This window comes from Castor canadensis, chromosome 11, assembly GCF_047511655.1.
Source record: "Castor canadensis chromosome 11, mCasCan1.hap1v2, whole genome shotgun sequence".
Taxonomy (NCBI): Eukaryota; Metazoa; Chordata; class Mammalia; order Rodentia; family Castoridae; genus Castor; species Castor canadensis.
This window is the reverse complement of record NC_133396.1, coordinates 19,989,289-20,009,807: the sequence shown is the minus strand read 5'-3', so window position 1 is coordinate 20,009,807 and position 20,519 is coordinate 19,989,289. Positions and strand designations below refer to the sequence as shown.

General features: G+C 42.6%; 1 protein-coding gene and 1 long non-coding RNA gene across 4 annotated transcripts in view; one reads left to right on the top strand and one right to left on the bottom strand.

Moving 5' to 3' along the window:
• LOC141413726 (uncharacterized) overlaps positions 1-8,033 on the bottom strand; it is a 37,522-nt gene extending 29,489 nt beyond the window's left edge. For 2 of the 3 annotated variants that reach the window (XR_012438557.1, XR_012438559.1), the window contains exon 1: positions 6,347-8,029. This is a non-coding gene — a long non-coding RNA (uncharacterized lncRNA). Of the gene's footprint in view, positions 1-6,346 lie in introns of all 3 variants that reach the window. The other variant, XR_012438558.1, reaches the window with a different exon arrangement.
• Positions 8,034-8,992: 959 nt separating this feature from the next.
• Positions 8,993-12,779, top strand: LOC141413725 (keratin, type I cuticular Ha3-I-like). The gene is made up of 7 exons (XM_074045706.1): positions 8,993-9,413; positions 9,605-9,687; positions 10,004-10,160; positions 10,911-11,072; positions 11,164-11,289; positions 11,461-11,681; positions 12,314-12,779. The coding sequence occupies exons 1-7, from the start codon at positions 9,066-9,068 to the stop codon at positions 12,474-12,476; spliced, it is 1,260 nt and encodes a 419-aa protein (XP_073901807.1). The 5' UTR covers positions 8,993-9,065; the 3' UTR covers positions 12,477-12,779.
• Positions 12,780-20,519: the final 7,740 nt, after the last annotated feature.

The following is a 20,519-nucleotide window of genomic DNA, read 5'->3' as shown; positions in this document are numbered from 1 at the left end:
ATGTTTTCATGTTGCTGCTTAACTAATTGATGAGTGCTAATAATTCATGATGGAAATCGTTCTCTGCAGCCTGAGACAGAGGCATGAGAAGGTCAGAAGAGAGTTCCTGGGAGCAATCAAGGGGACTAAGTTTTATGTTCTTTCTTCAAGGCACTGTGGAAGTCTCAGTCTTTCAAAGCTAAAGAAAGCCATTCCCTTCCTCTCACTATGGCAATTTGACTTTTTCTCTAAGAGAGAATCCAGGGTCTCTTTCATCAGTAGTTCGGATAAGCAGCTATATGAGGCAGCAGAACTAGGAGTACCAGGTGCTGCTACAGGGAAAGATCAACACATACCCCAAACAAAGATGTTGCCTGTGTCAATGCCCTGTGTGACAGCAGAGACATTTTTGGGAGTGACTTTAAAGAAGCCCTGGATGCCATATGGGGTGGCACTGCAGACCCTATCTTTGGGGACAAAGTTGCTGCTCAGTAGCAACTGATGAGTGCAAAACAGCCCGGCCATTGATGAGGGTGGCAGGAGCTTTTTAGTTACGCACATCATGCTCCCAGCTGCTGGTTTGTTCCACAGAGGCCTGACATACCGAGAGCTCAGTGCGTTTAGGTTTAGGTAAATTGTCTCTGGAAGAAGGACCACAGTAACAGAGACTTTTTTTTTTAAATTTGGTGTTGCTCTATCACTTGAGCCATGTCTCTAGCTCTTGACACTTTTTTTTGGTGGTAACCAAAAAAAAGTTGTGGGGTTTGAACTCAGGGCCTCGTGCTTGCCTACTCAAACCACTTGAGCCACTCTGCCATCTAGTAAAAGAGATTCTTCATACGCCCAGCGTTTTAAATGGTTATTAAGGGAGTGTGTACTTGCTCTTCCATTTTAGATCCTCAACAACCCTGTGAAAAGGATAAGGATCACATTCCTGTAAGCAATTAGGTGCATGGTTAGGAGCTTTGTTTAAATTAAGAGTGACTGACACCTGGCTCACTCTTGCCCCAACTGGCCTTTTTGTTATCTCTCTGACCTACTCTATCCACCTGGTACTTGTACTCAGGTACTCGTGAGTTTTGGCTTCAGTTCCACTGTGAACTCTGGGCAAGTCACTGTCCTTTTCAGGTTAAAGTTATCTCAAAGGTCTAAAATTCTGCTTTGCTCTCAAATTCAGAAGTATCTTCAAACATTTGTCTTTCACACACTTCTTGGCCCCATGTTTCAAACACTTCCTTTTCCTCTCTGAAGTCTCCCTTAAAAACCAGGCATGACCTCAGCCTCCAGCACCCCTGTCCAGTTCCTGTAGCCTGTCCCCCCTGGTGCTCTACCTTTCCAGGCCTCCTTCAATGCAGACATACTCATCAGTCCAACAGGCTGGAAATAAAGACCATCTCAGTTCTATTGGCTCCACTTTCCAGGCCTGCTACCAAGGCCTTACTTTGCCAGTTGGACACGGGACTGAAGGGAGGTGATGACTCTAGGGATGGGCATTTGCATCCAGTGGCCCAGGTGCTATACCTGGATATGGGCTTCCTCTCTTTAGGAAGTCTAGAGTGTTCTGTAACCTCCGGACCATTTAGAGATGTGGCAGGCAGTGTCATTTTCATTTTGCTATTAAACTCTACATATGCAGCATAATGAGCTCAGAGTCTGCTGGTTTCAGGTTCTTTCTCCCATGAGGGCAGCCTTGCTGGTCTCCTGGAGCCAGCCACTCCCGTAGAAGTAGGGGCTGTGCTTTCTCACCAGGGGTCCTGGGAGATGACAAAGTAGGTGAGGACGGGTCTTTAAAATACAACTGAGCAAAATGACCAGGATGAGATGTCCTCAACTCTTGCCCTGACCAAGCCGATTTGGAGCCAGATTCATAGACAGAGCTTTTCAAATACATGTTAAGTAAAATTCCTCTTTTACTGGATGAAACCACCTGGTCCTGGAAAAGATCAAGTCAAAGGCCCCCTCCCATGTACCATACTTAAATTAAGTTTTTGTGGTTGCAAGTGCACTGTGCTGAAGCTTTACGGACAAGGTGGCCCAGGGTCCCACAATAACCCTGCAGAGTGGCTGTTATTTTCAGCTAGTGGTTGAGTCAAGCCTTAGCTTCAGTCTCTGAATTAGACCCAAAGACCATTTCTTGGAAGCTTTGAAGGGGAAAAACATTATACAAGAGAAGCTTTAGGGTGATGGTTCCAAATATGTGGACTTCCAACCAGTGGCACTAGCATCATGAGAACAGGTTGGACATGCAGATTTTTGAGCCTTATCCCAGACTTTCTGAATCAGCAGTCCATTTTATCGAGTCTTCTGATGTACATTCAAGTTTGAGAACAACTGGATTAAGGTTATACAGGGGGAGTAAGACCCTGTCTGCCCAGAGACTCCTGAAAGGGTTGGACTTACTCTCCTGCTGTGTCCCATGGATGAGGGATCCCTCATGTCATTGAGACAGTGCCCCTCTCCTTCACATTCAGAAACTCTGAAAATGATAAATGGTGGTAATTGTTGAGCCTGCCAGACTGTCAGTCTACAAAGGTCCGGACAAGTTGACCCACCCAACCTTCCTGACATATTCCAACTGCTGAGTTCTTCTGGCGGCTGCCTGGCCTGGAATTTGCAGGCAATAGATACATGAAGCTAAATATGGACACATAAGCTCCATATTTAGGCAGCCATGGCCAAGGACTGGCACATCGCTTATACTCAGAGCTGGCCAGAGATGAGAAGGGCGCTTTCTATCACTGGAGACATTCAAGCAGAGGCTTTACAACCACCTGGAGCAAATGTTGAGAAGAGCACTCAGGTATCTGATGGGGCTGGATGTGATGGTAGCAGAGGGTCTTCTAGCTTACACAATCTGTGTATGGACAGTTACCAAACTTACTTGAGGAGCAGTTTTTTTTTAATCTTCTCTCTGTTCTCTGTGAGCTCTCTGAAACACAGTAGCTTGCCAAGAAGCTTTTAAGTATAGCTGATAGTTGTTTAATCCAGCCCATCAGGATGCAAGGCTCTGCTGCAGGAGTGATCATATCTCCAGCCTCAATGATAGAGATTAAGTGAGAATCTGACTGCTCTGCTTCCAATTACTCTTATCCTGAGAATCCTATTTATTGGCCACTGTTCATGTGGACACACTGATTTTCTTGGGAGGCCTCAGGCTGTCATTCGCTTCCCTCCACAATGATCTTCTTTTTTCCCTGAAATGGTGGAATATTTAGGCACAGGTGACACACCCCTGAGATTATTTACCAAGAGTAGGTTGCAATAAGAAAGAGCAATGTTGATTAGTCTTAATTTAGTACCTGGCTCATCCACCCTCACCTCCTCCTTTGTACTTAAATAGCTCCTTTCATCTAACAAGTTCAAAGCTGTCCAACAAAATAAACCTACTTATTCTTGCTCCATCACAGAGTAAGCCAGCATCATTCTTCCCATTTAAGGGAGAGAGAGAGAGATGGTGAGTCATTCGGTGGTTGAGGGATTCTTCTGGTGGCATGACATGAGTCAGTGGAGCCCCAGGGGTATTGACCTCTGCTTCTTAAGTCCATACCTAACGCCTTGACTGTCATTTATAATAAGGCGATTAGGTGTGATGAGACTCAGTGCGTGCATATGTGCATATGTGTGAAGTGGTTTGGACTCCTTGGAAGAAATGCTGGGCCCCGAGGATTATTATGCTTGGAGTGTGCGTGTGTGTGCGTGTGTGTGTGTGTGTGTGTGTGTAACAAAACAGCCCATCATTACCCACACCAACACCAGAATCATCATCATCGTTTTCGTCATCATCACATATCATCATCATTGTCACTGAAGCACACATCCATTGGGCTCTCACTATGAGCCAGGCACTGATCTAAATTATAGATAGGCTTAGGTGCATAAACAATCCTTACAGCAATCCGATGAAATCGGTATTACTGTTTTTGTTTTGCAGATGAGGAGCCAAGGCTCAGATAGGTTAAGCAACATGTTTAAGGTCACATGGCTATTGGGTGCTGAAGGCAGGAACCAGACCCAGACCATCTGCCTCCAGCAACTTCCCTCTAACTACTGTGCTTTCCAGATGCCAAGTTTCAGATCTGTCCGTAGGAGGACAGAACCATAATTACCCCGTTGTTTTGTTTCCTTTCCTTTAAGAAACGAGAATGTTTCTGTTACTGGAAACATTTCTGAGAATTTGTGCAACCAAGAGTGGTGCAAGGAATGAGAGTTCTGTAGTATGTCACAGCAACTTGAAGCTTGAGGTCCCTGACAATTGTAATCACTGAAGAAGTTTAATCTGCCCCCTGCCTTTACCAAAACCACAGTGCCTATTGAGGAAGAGAAGAGAAATGTCTGAATTTCTCATAAATGTTCATTGTTTTGCCAACATTGTTTTACGAAGCATATGTACTATCTAATTCAAGTCCCAAATAACCTTGATAGAAGCAGAACAGGCATCACCAACCCCACTGTGCAGTAGAAGTTCAGGCCTAGAGAGGTGAAAACGACTTCTCCCAGTTTTCACAGAGCACTCAGACCCACGTCTTCTTAGTTTGGTCTACTGCTCTTTTCCTGCACCCAGCTATTAATGGTCTTGGTGAAGAGACCTCTGAATGAAGCTTCGCATCCAGTCCATTCTCAAATGCTGGGATGGACTTCACAGAGAAAATCCTCCTAGGATCTGGGATCTTCCTAAGGAAAACCTTCCTGGGGCTCTCTCCTATCCAAACTCAACATTTCAGGCTGAGCTTTGGTCAGCTCCTGGCTTTTCCTTTGCTGGTGACTGTACTCAAATCTCCCTTGCCCCCCTTTCCCACTCTTCCCCCTAGATCTTGGACATCCTCTATAACCTGTTTTGGTCGCTCACATTGGCCTCCAACCCACTCCACTCTCATGAGCTCTCTAGTCCCTAGGGGGCGGAGTGGTGCCAATTCACCAGCAGCTCCATGTGCTGCCTTTATTTTCCTCCACTACCCTTATTCTCTTTCCTACTTCCTCTTTCAAATGGGCTTGATGTACAGTGTCTCCTTTCTTTCTCTGCCCCCTACCACAACCCTGAAATGGTCTCTCACACTGCACCTGCTCAAAGCCTCTTTAGTTCTTAAAAATCTTTCCTCCTGGTAAGCCATGGATTTGATGCCTAGCCATTATCACTGTCCATCCTCAGGTCTCCAAGGCAACAAGACCCAAATAAAAAAATAACTAATACCAAATAGCAAAATACTAATTACCAGGCCTGGATGAAGAAAGATTCTTGGAGGGATTAGGATTCTAATGAGATCAGTTCTTTTAATTCTACCTATGAATCACCTAAAGAGCAGAACACAAACAAATCTTCTTTGAGAAACAGGCAAATAATCTGAATCAGCTCCATCCCTTCACCCCATGGTTGAGAACAATGAACTGGATTGAAGTGGCTCAACTGGAGTTTGGAGCAGGGGCATATATGGGAAGAAGTGGTGGGGGGTAGGAGAAGGACTTCTGTAGGGAGCTGAAGGGTCCAGTTATATTGCTTTCTGTTAACTGTGCACCTGTCTGCCTGGTCAGAAATTCTGAGAGCTCCAGAAGGGCAGGGGCATGTCATATTCTCCCCAGCCCCAGCTATGTCCCCTGATTGTGGGACTATGTCAAATACACAATGGATGTTCAAAAAATATTATGCTCACATAATATCACATGTGTAGTTATTTATTTATTTATTTGGTAGTGCTGGGGCTTGAGCTCAGGGCCTACACTCTGAGCCACTCCACCAGCCCTTTTTTTGTGATGGGTTTTTTGAGATAGGGTCTCAAGAACTATTTTGCCTGGGCTGGCTTTGAACCACCATCCTCCTGATCTCTGCTTCCTGAGTAGCTAAGGTTACAGGCATGAACCACTGGTGCCCAGCTATGCAGTTTTTAAAATTACATTAAATACAGATATATTTCCAAATGTTCACCTCATCCCCTCTTTGTAGCTCATCTCCTTACCTTCTGATTATGTCTTGTATACTTTTGGGATTCATAATGTCCTGGATTGTTCATAAATAGGTAATCCTTTCCCAGAACTGTGATCCTTCTGTTTCAATTCAGTTCTGTGCTAAGTATATAGAAGTTACCTAATCAATGTATTTTGAATTAAATTGAACCAGAAAAAGGAAGGTAGATCTGACAGTTTGTTGATTGCTCAATTTTTCTCAGAATGAATAAAGCTTGCAAATATTCCAGTCAGGAAATTAAGACAGTACATGAAATCCACTCCTATGTGAAGTCATGGGAACTTTACAACCCTAGGGTCCCTTTACCCCCATTAATTCGAGAAGCAAATTCACTCAAGCCTATTGCTATTTTGAAAACACTGCAAGAAAGAGTATAGAACCACAAGGAATGGAAGCCTTGTGTTTACTCACCAACCAGTCTGTCTGTGTTCTCCATCCTGTAGGGCAGCCAGCCAGGAAACAAGCAATCCTTAGGAGTAAGCAGCAGGCAACAGGGGTAACCTGTTCTCCCCTGTATCTTCGGTGTGGCTGCTGGTTGGCACAGCAGCCTATCTGCTCCTTTCCCCTTTCTCTTCACTACGATCCTGACTAATTCAGGAAGAGGTAGCATTGTTTCCTTTTGCCTTTACACTGTCGGAGGGCAGACAACAGTGAATCTCTCAGTCACAGACAAATCTCAGACTGGACCATGGAGATAACGCTCTCTTCTGCACACCTTGGGATCACTGTGGATCTTTCAGAGGCCTCAGAAGCTGTGGTTCTGTGGCCACAGATATTTCATGAGTCATCTTCATTTATATCCCACAAGACATTCAGCAGGGTGGGCTGCTTTTCTGTCCATCAATTTAGCTTGTATTGGTGACTTTTCAGCTTTGTATTCTTCACGTCAGCCCACTTGAAGGGGGCTTTCTTTGTCTGAGTGGTGTGGTTCTGCATAGTTCTGAGGATTCCTTTCAGTCGTCCTTGCTTTTTTTCTATGCATAGTCTTTTTTTTTTTTTAATTAAACACATCTCTCCTTGTCTCCTTCTCTCCGATCTGTCTGCATTGTCAGGAGTTTTATTTTTGCTTTTTTGTGTCAACTCAATCCTTGAATCTTCTTATATGTAGAATCTAAACATTCTCCTTTGGAGAAAGCCTCCATAAGGCTACACTGATCAATCAGTAGATAAGATCACAGAGGGTGGAGAATGTTGCTGGTATTTAATCTTTGTTCAGGGTAAATCCTCCGGTGGGGGAGAAGACAGTGTTGAGGAGACAGCTCCTTGCTGGCAAGCCAGTACATTGTAGCAGCCTGGCAAGAATTGGGAAACAAGAGGCCAGTGATGGTTCCTACAACTGAGTGCTCATTGGTTGGAAGCAGAGGCTTTTCTATGCATCCCAAGCCCAGATGAAAGGGGACAGAAGTTCTCTGCTGACTGCTGCTGTCTGGCCTTGTGTTCTTCCTCTGGAAAGTCTCAGTGGTACCTTCCTCCAGATTCACCTATTTCTCCCCCTTTAATTGTCTTGGAAGAAAACAAAGAAATTTTGATTTTATTACAAGTTTGGGGGCTGCTTTGTAGTGCTATGGGGATTTCCAGCTGAATGGCATTGTAATAAGAGGTGATAATGGTTTGGAGAGTGCCAATGCAGGACCTTTTATCTGAGACTCAAGCCACATGAATACTACCATGAAAGCTCAGTGGGAAGAAGGACTCCCATAAGTTGTCAGTAAAATGGCAGCTCTGGCTGACAGCCAAAGCCACAGTGGAGTTTGGGGTGCTGCTCTGGAGCTGCAAATGGTACCTGGTGGTGCCTATAATTGTGCAACTTCTACCTGTTTCCAACTTTGGTGGCTTCTTCCTCAGATCTTCTGGTCCCTTCTCTCATTCTCAAATCAACCCCTAACAACTCCAGTTTGCCTCACAAGCTTGTGGTGTGTCTCAGTGTTTTCTTTCTTGGTGCCTAGGCTCTTAGGTTCAATGACACAACCACAGTCCTCCCTTGGTACTTTTATGCCCTTGGTTCTTAAAGCACATTGCATGTAAACCAGTAGGGTTGCAGATGGGACACCCAAGACAGAACATGGTGCATCTTTCCTGTGTATCCATTTCACTTAGAGAACTGGGTAAAATGTTAGAAAGTTTAACTGGAAATTTAACAAGTGATTTTTTTAATGTTAAATTTCATGCAACATATTATGGAATGTAAGGTCTATTCACCTAAGTTTAAGAGCAAATGATTTGTGCCCAAGTATGGCCCTTTCAGCTATCTCCTGACTTTCCTAATGGACACTGCTTTGATGGGATGGCTACCCAGTGGAAAAGTTTAATGGACATTCCTTTATTCCTTTCACATCTGCCTGCAGATACTATTACTAGACAGCTTAAATGCACTTACACATGGACTCTCTCAGCCTGTATTTTTCAACTCTCTTTCAAAATTATCTGTTCTCAGATTAATTTTCAAAAACTCTATTTAAAATTTTCTTCTGGACAATTCTCTTAAGTGATAACAGGGGGCATTATATGGTTCTGAAAATCCCAAGCAGCCTCCAGACTTTTCAGCCATGACCCAAATTAATCCTTATTATCCTCCTCAATCACCCATTCTGAGCCTGGGATGCTATCTCATTCAGACATTCTCAAAAAGCAGAGGGAAAGAGATCAGACTGGTGACATTTAATGCAACTAACCCTAACTTCCTCAAACAAAGCTGTGTGTCTCCCTAGAAATGCCAGGTGGGCCAGGATGTGAGTTTGAGTACAGGCCTGCAGGATCATGTGACACAAAAAATGTCATTGGATGGACCAACACCCAATTAATGAGGGGCTGGACTGTGTGGCCTCTTTGAAGGCCTACCACAGAACTCTGATTTCATGGGTGTAGAGCCTGAAGAAGAGTCCTGACTTAGCAAGAAGCCCAAGTAAAGAATTTTATGGGACAAGGGACTCTTCTGAGGAAGGCAAATAACAGACTGAAGGAAAGGGCGTCTGAAAACCAGTGAAGAAGTACAAAGAAAGAAGGCATCACATACTATGTCCACACCCTCTGTGGAGGGGTATAAATGCTCTCCAGAGGCAAGGAGACCCACAGCTCTGAGGCTTGGAGAACTTGTCTGTCTTTAGTGCGGCACCTCACTCCCTCCAGCACCATGCCATACAACTTCTGCCTGCCCACCTTCAGCTGCCGCTCCAGCTGCTCCTCCCGGCCCTGCATACCCCCCAGCTGCCACAGCTGCACCCTGCCTGGCGCCTGCAACATCCCCGCCAATGTGAGCAACTGCAACTGGTTCTGCGAGGGCTCCTTCAATGGCAACGAGAAGGAGACCATGCAGTTCCTGAACGACCGCCTGGCCAGCTACCTGGAGAAGGTGCGCCAGCTGGAGCGGGACAATGCCGAGCTGGAAAGCCGCATCCAGGAGCGCAACCAGCAGCAGGATCCCTTGGTGTGCCCTGCCTACCAGGCCTACTTCCGGACCATTGAGGAGCTCCAGCAGAAGGTGGGGGCCTTGATGTCATCTCTCAGTAAGGGAAACTTGCTGTAGTTCTTAGCCTGGGGGAGAAAAGTGTTTCTTGTGTCTATACAGTCATGACTATTGCCTTCTCTTTACCTTCAAAATAACTTTTTAAGACATTTGAAAGAAGTTAATGGTTTCATTAACAACCCACTAAGCAACCTTTCCCTCCCCAGATCCTGTGCACCAAGTCTGAGAATGCCAGGCTTGTGGTACAGATTGACAATGCCAAGCTGGCAGCAGATGACTTCAGAACCAAGTGAGTTATTTGGAATGCTAGGCTAGTGGCCTTTTCTTTTATTTAACCTCTAGTCAAAGAAAGAGATTTCCATAGTTTTAGTAAACGATCCATCAGTTGTGAAGTATTCTTCAGAAGATTGGGGGAAACCAAGAAAAGGTATCATAAAAGTATATGAGGACAATATTGGGTCTTGGTAGACACTCCAAGGATCCTCTGTCTCCTGGGTTTACTTATTGCAGAAAATGGGAAGACAAGGCAAAAGGGGTTATGTAGGATCATTCCTGTGAATTGTGAAGACCTACCGGTTGCTGTTCTTGACCCTATCCTTGTGTAGGTATGAGACGGAGCTGTCCCTGAGGCAGCTGGTGGAGTCGGACATCAACGGCCTGCGCAGGATCCTGGATGAGCTGACCCTGTGCAAGTCTGACCTGGAGGCACAGGTGGAGTCCCTGAAGGAGGAGCTGCTGTGCCTGAAGAGGAACCATGAGGAGGTGAGACCAGAAATGACAGCCACAGACTGAGGGTGGCTTTAGGGTCTTAGATCAGTAGGGCTGTAAGTATGAAGCTGGGGATACCTTTATAAATTCACTTTAGAAACACCAAGACCTTATGAGGAAAGAAAAATTTGAGATAAAACCTGTTCATGTTCCCAGACTGCATATGTCTTTCACTCAAACCTGTGCCCCTTTGTTCCCCGGAACGCCACCATTTGCTGGTAATTGCTCACCAGATTGTAGAATGAGTCCTAGCATTATTATATTAATGCCGAGCAAAGTAATTTTTCTTCTCCAGAGGCTAAAAAATTAAAGCTGAGGAAAATGTGCTCCACTTTTCCAGTCCTGGTGAAGAATCAGTGGCGAGTCCCTCCTCTCTCTGGAGGGGTCATGACATGATTTTACTTACCTGACAGCAAGAATTGTTGACTATATAATCTGAAATTGTATAGTCAACATTTTGCATTGTGAGGTTCTCCAGCCAATCTTTAATCTGGGAAAGTCTATTATTCAGCATCAGCCATGAAAATCCTTGGGGATTCTTTTTGAAGCCAACTGCCATGGCACAACAATGGTAAGGCAAGAACTGTGCCACATGGAGTGCAGGTCATTTTGCTTTGAGCTGTTACAGTTGCTCTGCTCAAAGTTTCTTTCCTGAGCAAATAGAACTGGGCTTCAACAAGCAGTATCATCTCTGAGAGTCCATTCTTCATCGAGGAGAGTAACTTGTGTTTTTTGCTTCCATAGGAAGTCAACACCCTGCGCTGCCAGCTGGGAGACCGCCTCAACGTGGAGGTGGACGCTGAGCCCAGTGTGGACCTGAACCGTGTGCTGAACGAGACCAGGTGTCAGTATGAGGCCCTGGTGGAAACCAACCGCAGGGAGGTGGAGGAATGGTTCACCAAACAGGTGGGCATCTAAGCACATGGATGGTCAAGATTTGAGGCTCCCAGGTCCTGAGTGGACCGTCACCCTGTCTCCTTCCCTTTTGGTGTTTCAGACTGAGGAGCTGAACAAGCAGGTGGTGTCCAGCTCAGAGCAGCTGCAGTCCTACCAGGCAGAGATCATCGAGCTGAGGCGCACAGTCAATGCCCTGGAGATCGAGCTGCAGGCCCAGCACAACCTGGTGTGTATTGTTCAGACTGCTGGGGAGCGGTGTGAAGACGGGGAGGCAGAGTCACTGGGATGCCCTATGGGCCCCACACTCTCCTCAGTTCCTGAAGCTGCGAGTTCTTTGGAAGTCTGAGGAGGGCTGTTTGAGGAGCGTCCACCTGACATCATGTCTTCCCCACCACAGAGAAACTCCCTGGAAAACACACTGACAGAGAGCGAGGCCCGCTACAGCTCCCAGCTGTCCCAGGTGCAGTGCCTGATCAGCAATGTGGAGTCCCAGCTGGGTGAGATCCGGGCTGACCTGGAGCGTCAGAACCAGGAGTACCAGGTGCTGCTGGATGTCCGGGCCCGGCTGGAGTGCGAGATCAACACGTACCGGGGCCTGCTGGAGAGTGAGGACTGCAAGTGAGTGCATTGCTGGAGGTGTCTGATATAGGCACACACAGGAGTTTAGTACTTATGTGGACTCTAGAGAATGCATACCTTAGAAAGGAAGTCATGCTTTCACACCAGACATGCTCAAGCAAAACTCAGAAATCATATGATGGCCATGATTAAAAACAGCAAATGGTTTGATAACTAGAATCATTTGATGTACTAACTGAAATTGCAGAGCCAATTCTTTGTATTCTGTTGTGATAATGTGTATGATCACATGGTATGTGATCACCATGCCTTACGTTCTACAGTACTTTTTTGTGAGTGGGTACATTTCTGTACGTTACCTTATCTGATCATCTATACACTCCTAGGAAGGCTGGATCAGTATTCTCCCTGTCCTATACATGAGGTAATATAGGGCTTGGAGAAGGTAAGAAACTTGTTCAGCTAGAAGTCAGTTTTGATGTTTCTGCCCAGTACTTATGGCTTCTATGTTAGGGAGAGCTTTAGCAATTTGTAGTTTTACAGCAGAGGGAGTTGGAGTTTTCTCTGTTCCAGGCCAGGCTGAGTCCTGAGAGGTTGTCCAGTCTTTGGGTCTCTCTGGTATATGATGAAATATCTTCAGCTCACCGTTCTGTATCCTTTTCTGTCTCCAGGCTGCCCAGCAACCCTTGTGCCACCAGCAACGCATGCGGCAAGCCCATTGGGCCCTGTGTCTCTAACCCCTGCACCCCCTGTGCTCCCCCTGCCCCCTGTGCCCCCTGCACGCCTTGTGTCCCACGCCCCCGCTGTGGGCCCTGCAACTCCTTCGTGCGCTAGAGCCCAGGGAATGCCAAAGGGACAAGGATGCAGGGCTTAGGGCTCCAGAGCTTTGACCTGGCTCCGGGTCATTCAACAGAAAGGGCCTGAAAACAAACTGAATGGCTAGAGCAGCCCCAGGGAGATGGCCAAGAAATTTCACCTGAAGCCTCCAGCCACCACAATCTGCTCTAGATCATTCTCTCCTTGCCCTTCCCGTCATCAGAATCTGCTTCTTTCTTTGCTCGGCCAGAGAACTCTCTGAAGTGCCACTGGCCCTCCCTTGTAACCTCCTAATAAATGCCATATTCCTGGCAAAGCAGATGTCTTTCTCATTGGTATTCATTTGTTGCAATGCACTCATGACTTAAGGACTCTATAAAAAGCCACTTGAAAGATCATATAATGGCCTGACTCTTGGAGACAAGGGCTGTTCCATACTTGGTGGGCAGGTGGCTGGCCTGACACCCTGCACCCATGGGTGAGGCAGAGAAAGCAGGACAGCTGTGATCCTATGGTCTATCTTCTGTTGGCCATTTCTGGATTTTTCTCTTGACCTGGACAGCTCCCAGAGCTGCTTCTGTCCAAATATGCACTGAGGAGACATGGGCAAGGGACTGCAAAGAAGCTCTGGAAAACTCATTTTTTCTCAGCAGGAGTTTGGGTCCAGGGCTGTATGAGTCTGGGTTATTGATGGTCCAGGCAGTATCAGGAGCACCCCACAAAGGGACCCTCTGGCTTTCCCTGCCATCCCCAACACTCCCTCCTTTTCCTCGTGTGTAGATCAATAACCTGGACTTCCAGCTGCTCTACTTGCCTCCCCTGTCTGGGTTTCAGAGATTCCATCAATCTTCATTTGATTGGCCTTTCTCATTTCAATCCCACTAGGGCCTGTTCAATTCCTACTCTGCAGATGTTGGGTGGCTGTGTGGGAAGAGACATATAAAGACAGTTCCCAAATGCAAGTAGTTTACAATTTATTAAAACCAGTCCTGAAGTAGTGCTACGATAAAGCACAGTCCCTGGCACTAGGTTTGGTGCTTAAAGCAAACATCTGAGTACTGAAAAGAATGAACTCCAGTGATAGCATCAGTATTTATCAAGAAAGTGCGTCTTTCTTTAATTCTAAAGATGATCTACACAAGTGACCAGCATTGACTTCCTAATACCTCAGAGGACTGTTTTGATGGCATCAACCTACCTTGGTGAACACAGTCCTATGAGCTCAAATAATCAAATGAATCAAAATTATATATTTTCCACAGAGGCTGTAGCATTTAAAACTCCTACCAGAAACACACAGGGTTCCAATCCTTTCCAATGACACTTGCTATTTCTTTTTTGTTTGTTTAAAAAATAATATCCATCCTAATGGATGTGAAGTGGTATCTTACTGTGGTTTTGATTTACATTTCCATTTGATTTACATTGTTTGAATTTTTTTTGAGATAGAGTCTTTCTATGTTGCTCAGGTTAGCCTCAACTTGTGATCTTCTTGCCTCAGCCTTCCAAGTAGTTGGGATTATAGGCATATGCCACTATGCCCAGTGTTTGCATTTCCCTAATGATTTAATGATGTTGGAAATCTTATGTGCTTATTGGTTATTTGTATTTCTTCTTTGGAGAAATGTCAGTTCATTTCTTTTGCTCATTTTAAAGTTGGGTTTTTTTTTCTTATTGAGTTATAGGAGTCCATTGTAAACTTTGGACATTAATCCCTCTTAGATATATGATTTGCAGATATTTTCTCCCACTATGTGAGCTTCTTTTTTACTCTCTTAATGGGGTCTTCTGATGTGCAAAAGTTTTTAATTTTTATGAAGTTCATTTTATTTATTTTTACAGACCCAAAAAATCATTGAAAAATCTCATGTTATGAAGTGTTCTCTGTTCTCTCCTATGAGTTTTGTAGTTTTAGCTCTTGTGTTTAGGCCTTGTATCCTTTTCGAGTTAAGTGGTATAAGGTAAGTGTCAGCTTCATTGCTTTGCTTGTGAATTATGAGTTTTCTCAGCCCCACTTATTGAAAAGACTTTCTTTTCCCTACTGACTTTGACAAAAATCATTTGATCGTAAGTGTGTGGACTGATTTCTGAGCTCTTAATTCTATTCTGTTGGTCTATATAATTTTCTTTCTTCTTTTTTGAGACAGGGACTCACCAGGCTGGCTTCAAACTTGCAAACTTCCTATGTCAGCTTCCCAAGTGCTGGGATCATAGGACTGTGTCACCATGAGTGACTTCTATTGGTCTGTAAAGACTGTCGTTGTGCCAATATCATGATCTTCTGCTTGCCATAGATTTGTATTAAGTTTTGAAATCATGAAGTATGAGCATCAACCTCTTAAAAAACTTTTGGCTTTTGTGGGTTACATGTGACCCAATATGAACCTTAGAATGGGGTTTTCTATTTATGCAACATGTATCACTGGGATTTTGATTGAGATTTCTTTTGCTAGTATTATCATCTTGATAACAGTGAATCTTCTAGTTCAAGTACCCAGGATGTCTTCTACTTATTTGTGTCTTCTTTAACTTCTTTCGGTTATGATTTGTAGTTTTCCCCATACCAGTCTTTTGTCACTTGGGCTAAACTTATTCCAAAGTATTTTATTTTTTGATGCCATTGTAAATGTACTTTTAAAAATTTCCTTTTTGGAGTTTTCATTGTTAGTATATAGAAATACAATGTGATACCTTAATTTTAACACAGCACAAGATCCTGATTTGAGACCAGTTTTGGACTTCTGTCTTACAGTACTTACAGGACTTTAAGTAATATGTGTGAGCTATTTTGATATTTTGAGTCACTAACTTTGTGGTAATTCATGACAGTAAGAAATTAATACAGCTCTCATCTATCAAATATCTACTGGGGGTTAGGCAAAATACTAGGATATTATCTTAATCTTTATAACAATGCTGAAGTTTAAATCCATTTTACAGGTGAGAAAACTGAGCTTTGGAAACTTGCTCAAAGTCACATTTGGTTATTAGCAATGAAGGGACTTGAATCAGATTCTATCTATAATTATACACAAGACACCATCTATAAAATATGAAGAATGGTTTTTAAAATAGCAAAGCCAAATGAATATATTTAGATCAGTGGCATTCTTTAAAGTTGTTCTCTTCACACAGATTCCTGGCAAAGTCTCCTCAGGAATTGTCCTTAAAGTCAACTATGAGTCATAATCATATTTAGTTTGCTTATTTTTACTTATCTAACTTGATGCTCCATCTTATTCACAGTTTATCTCTGAATGGCTTCAAAAAAGTCAAACTGACCCTCAAAGGACAAAGGTTTACTACCAGCAAACTGGGTATTAAAAGATGGAGATCTTGCCCAGACAGAAAGCTCTAAACATCGTTTTCTTTGAGTAGTAGAGACAGCATCTGCAATAAAGGAATATTCAGCCTATGAAGAAAACTTAGAGGATCTGTAAATTTCACCATGCTTTTTAAATATAAAAATCCTAGTCCTTGTAGCTACATCTTAATTTTGTAAATAAAGGTGTTCTACACCCCCTTAAATACTTCCTAGTAGCTTTTAAAATTATTTCCAGGTGCTCCACCATCATCATCATCAAAGGAAGCAGGACAGCAGCTCCAAGTCTTTTTTGTGCTTGGTTATCACCCAGGGAACATTAAAAAATGTTGAAACCAAACAGGGGCCTGGCTCAAGTGGTGGAGCACTTACCTAGCAGGTATGAGGCCTTAAGTTCAATCCTCAGTACCTAAAAAAAAGTTTAGGCCTGAGTCTGCCTTCGGACTGTCTGATTTAATTGGTCTGAGGTTTAGCCTGGTCCTTGGAATTTTAGAAGCTATATAGGTGATGAGTTTCTGCTGAGCCAGGTTGAGACTCACTAATAGAGCCTGGATTCTAGTCAGAGCCATCAGTTCTTTAACCCTTGAACAAGTCTTGTGACTTCTTTGAGGTTTACTTTCCACCAAGGTAGAGGTAACCATCTCCATCTACTTGATACACTTGGCAAGAGGAACATAGAAAATTGTGTTTATGAAATCAGATATTTTTATTAGGACTATTAATAGTTTTGATGGTTGCTGACCTAATGCATAGCTGAGCTTCTTAAGGGTAGAAAAGCATGGCCACACACACAAACACACAGACACACAGACACATACATAGACACACACACACATACACACTTCTTTTCTTCCTTCTCAGTCTCATGCCCAACAGTGGAATTTTTATCCTGTCCTCTTGTTCCCACTACCATTTTTTCTTCTTTAAATGCTGCAATGTAAGTATGTGCTCTATTCAGTATTATTTGGTATTCTTTGGCTCCAGGCTTGTCTTGGGCATTTCCAATGCTCTTTGGTCTGAATTCTTAGCCAACTGTGCTTATCACTCTTGGACATTTTTTATTTTCCAGGCTTACCTCCTCCTGAATAATTTTTCAGGTTCTTTTACTTTCCATTTCCCAACAAATTTTATATTTGCTGTAGGATAGAGCAAAGGGACTCTTTCCATCCTTGTATTTGAGGTCAAAGCTATCATGTGAGTTCTTTGATGCCTGAAGCTGCTGTCAGCATTTTCAGGAAGTACAGCAGGCTGTCCAGGAGTGGTCAGCATTTTCCTCTATAAAAGCTGATCACTTGCTAGCATCATGCTTATGACAAGCCAGTGGCATTTGTCACTTTTTAACCCCCAGTTTTCTGAGGAGTAAAGCAATGCTCAGGAAGCCTAGACATCTTCTCATCTGTGAACTTAGAGCTAGCATTGGAATCCACTATCTTTCTTCTGCATTTTCTTCCAGTTCTTGTATTTATCACACCTTGGCCTATGTCAGTGACTTATCTTCCACCTCACAATTGGCATGCTGGACCAGGAAGACTTGAGTCTACTTATGTATGTCATTTTGGATAAGTTAAGTCTTCTCACAGTGTTTCCAAATCTTTGATACATGATGATAATAAAGGAATCTGAACATGTAGTGTTTGGGATCAGTATGGAATGCTATGTGTGAAGGTGCCTGGTAGGCTATGTGACTAGAAAGTGATCTATTGGTATTTTCTTCCTTCCTCCTTCACCGTCTGAGCTTTCTCCATAAATCCAGGTCATTCTAGCTTTAGAATTCTTTAGTCCTAGGAAACAAAACTTACTTCTGCAGTAAACTTTCATAGATTTACATAGTCAGGGTTAGTCAGGTGGGCTTTCTTTCTCCCATGTTCTAAATCATGTTAGGTCATATGAATATGAATTTTCATTTGCTTAGGTGCTCAGAAAAAGCAATCTAGTTTATAACTTGAACATTATAAATAACTGTCAGAAAACATGTTTATAGATATACATTAATAAATCATGACATCAATAACATATAGCATGTGTGAGAAGTAAAAGTATAGTTTTGTATGCAATTGAAATTAGGTTGCTATCAACTTAAAACAGACTACATTATCATGGGAACAAGTCAAAGTTGCTTTATATATGCCCCATAGTAATCACAAAATGCCTGTAGGATTTACACAAAAGAAAAAGAGAAAGGAATAAAAGTTTATCAATACAAAAAGATCAGTGAAACACAAAAGAAGACAGCAAGAGAGGAAAAGAGGGATAAAAAACCATACATGATAGATTAAGCAATAAGATGGCAATAGTAAGTCCTTCCTTATCAATAATTACTTTAAATGTAAATGAATAGCCCCCTCCCCCCATTAAAAGACATAGAGTAACTGAATGGTAAAAAAAAAAAATCAAGATTCAAGAGTCTGATTTTGCAGTAGAAACTGTAAGAAAGCTACTTTGGAAAGGGAAGGAGTGAAAGGGAAATGATGCCAAAAATTGATGCAAATGGTAAGCAAAAGAAAGCAAGGTGGCCATATGTGTATCAGACAAATAGACCTTAAGTAAGAAATTGTCACAAGAGGCAAATTTACCAGGAAGCTAAAATAATGATAAATATATATTCAGGAAATCTAAGTATAAAGCAAGTATTAACAGAACTAGGGAGAAATAGACAAACGTACAGTAACAGTAGGAGACTTAAAACTCCTGCTTTCAATAGTGGATAGAATATGCAGATGGACAACCAATGAGGAAACACTGGATTTGAAGAACCCTAGAGACAGAAGTTGTGCCTCAAGTTATAGAGTGCCTGCCTCTAGCAAGCCTGAGGCCCTGAGTTCAAACCCTAGTACTGCCAAAAAAAAAAAAAAGAATGAAAAAAGAAATGAAGAACCCTAGAGAACAAATGGAACTAACAAACATATTGGACATACAGATTAACAGACAAAACAGAACAGACCTATAGATATACAGACTGACAGGTCACTCCCCCTAGTAGAAGTAAAGGAGAAGGAGAAGGAGGAAGAGGAGGAGGAGGAGGAGGAGCCCACAGTTGGTCTTTATTTACAGAAATAAATCCAAGTTTAAAATACCTGTAGGATAAGGAAAATGTTAATATAGACCAATGAAAAGTACAAATAAATTACACAACAATTTTAAATTGTAAGTTTGAATTTTCATGTAGACTTTACTGGTATTTCTTTTTTTCAAATTTTACTTTTGAATTAGTATATATTACTAACACAAGGGGATTTCATTGTGATCATTCCATTCATGTGGACAGTGTACTTTGAACAAGTTCATGTCCTCAGAATGCATATTCTTCTTATATGCATGCAGAATACTCCCCAGCATACATCATGTTAGGTCATAAAACAAGCCTTAACAAATTTAAGATTGAAATAATACCAAGTTTCATTTCCAACCACAATGGAATAACAGAAGGAAAGCTAGACAATTCACAAAATGTGAAAATTAAATAACATACTATAGGTGACCAAAGAGGAAATCAAAACAGAAATTAGAAAATACATTGACCCAAAGGAAGATGAAAACAATCTACCAAAACTTATGGACTGCAGTAAAAGCAGCATGAAGAGGGAAGTTCATACTGTTAAATGCCTGCGCTAAGAAAGAACAAAGATCTCAAGCAATATAATTTATACCTCAAGGAACTAGATAAAAGAACAAACTAAGCCCCAAATTAGCAGAAGGACAGAAATGATGAAGATTAGAACAGAAATAAATAAAAATAGGTAATAGGAAAAAATTAACTAAAATGCTATCCTTTGTGTTCTCCAGAGGCCTATGTGATAAAGGCTTGGTCTCTGGGGTGGAGTTATCAGGAGATGGTGGAACCTTTACAAGGTGGAGCCCAGTGGGAGGTCTTTTAGGTCATTGGGATGTGCCCTGAAAGACTGGTTGTGGTACTCTGGCCTATTTCTCTTTCTTTTTGCTCCCTAGCTCATGATTTAAGTGATTTTGCTCCACCATGCACTCCAGCTATGATATACTGCCTCATCACAGGCCCAAAGCAATGGGACAGGAAATGCCAACGCTGTGAGCCAAAACATTTACTCTTTATAAAATGATTACCTCAGGTACTGTGTCAAAGTAACAAAAAACTAACTAACACAAACTAAGAGCTGGTTTTTAAAAAAAAGATAAGTGAAATTTGTAGACCTTTAACTAGACTAAGAAAAAAAGAGAAGACTCAAATAATTAAAATCAAAGGCACACTTTTCTACTCCTTTCACACCGCCTCTGAAATTTGGACACAACTTTCTTTAAATGACTTATTTTCTTCTACAAATAATCTTTTGGAACTTCTTTCTGAATAATAACTGAGTTTGTTATAGAACATAGGATATACATGGGGTATTCTGTTAAGATTCATTTTTGGGTAACAGGAAGATTCCCAGGGGAATGGAAGAGTTAAAGGGCAATAATTGCAGAGGTGATGGAGAAGAACACTTGTCAGAGACAGTGTCTATTTCTTAGGGAAGATAGAGTCAAGCTGCATTCTCAGAGGCACTGTGACCTGGGAGCATCCCAGATGGTTCACCTGTATGGGTGCAAGTCTAAGAATCAGCTGAGAGAAATGTCCAGAGACTTTGAGCTAAAGTATCACAAGTAACTTTCAATACCTCATTCTGGCTTTCCTTTCTTGGAGATTCTGAAGTATTATTCGTTCGTATTTAAACTTCAGCACTGGCAATTGAACACTTTCAGTCTTCTGAACTCTTCCCAGTATAATA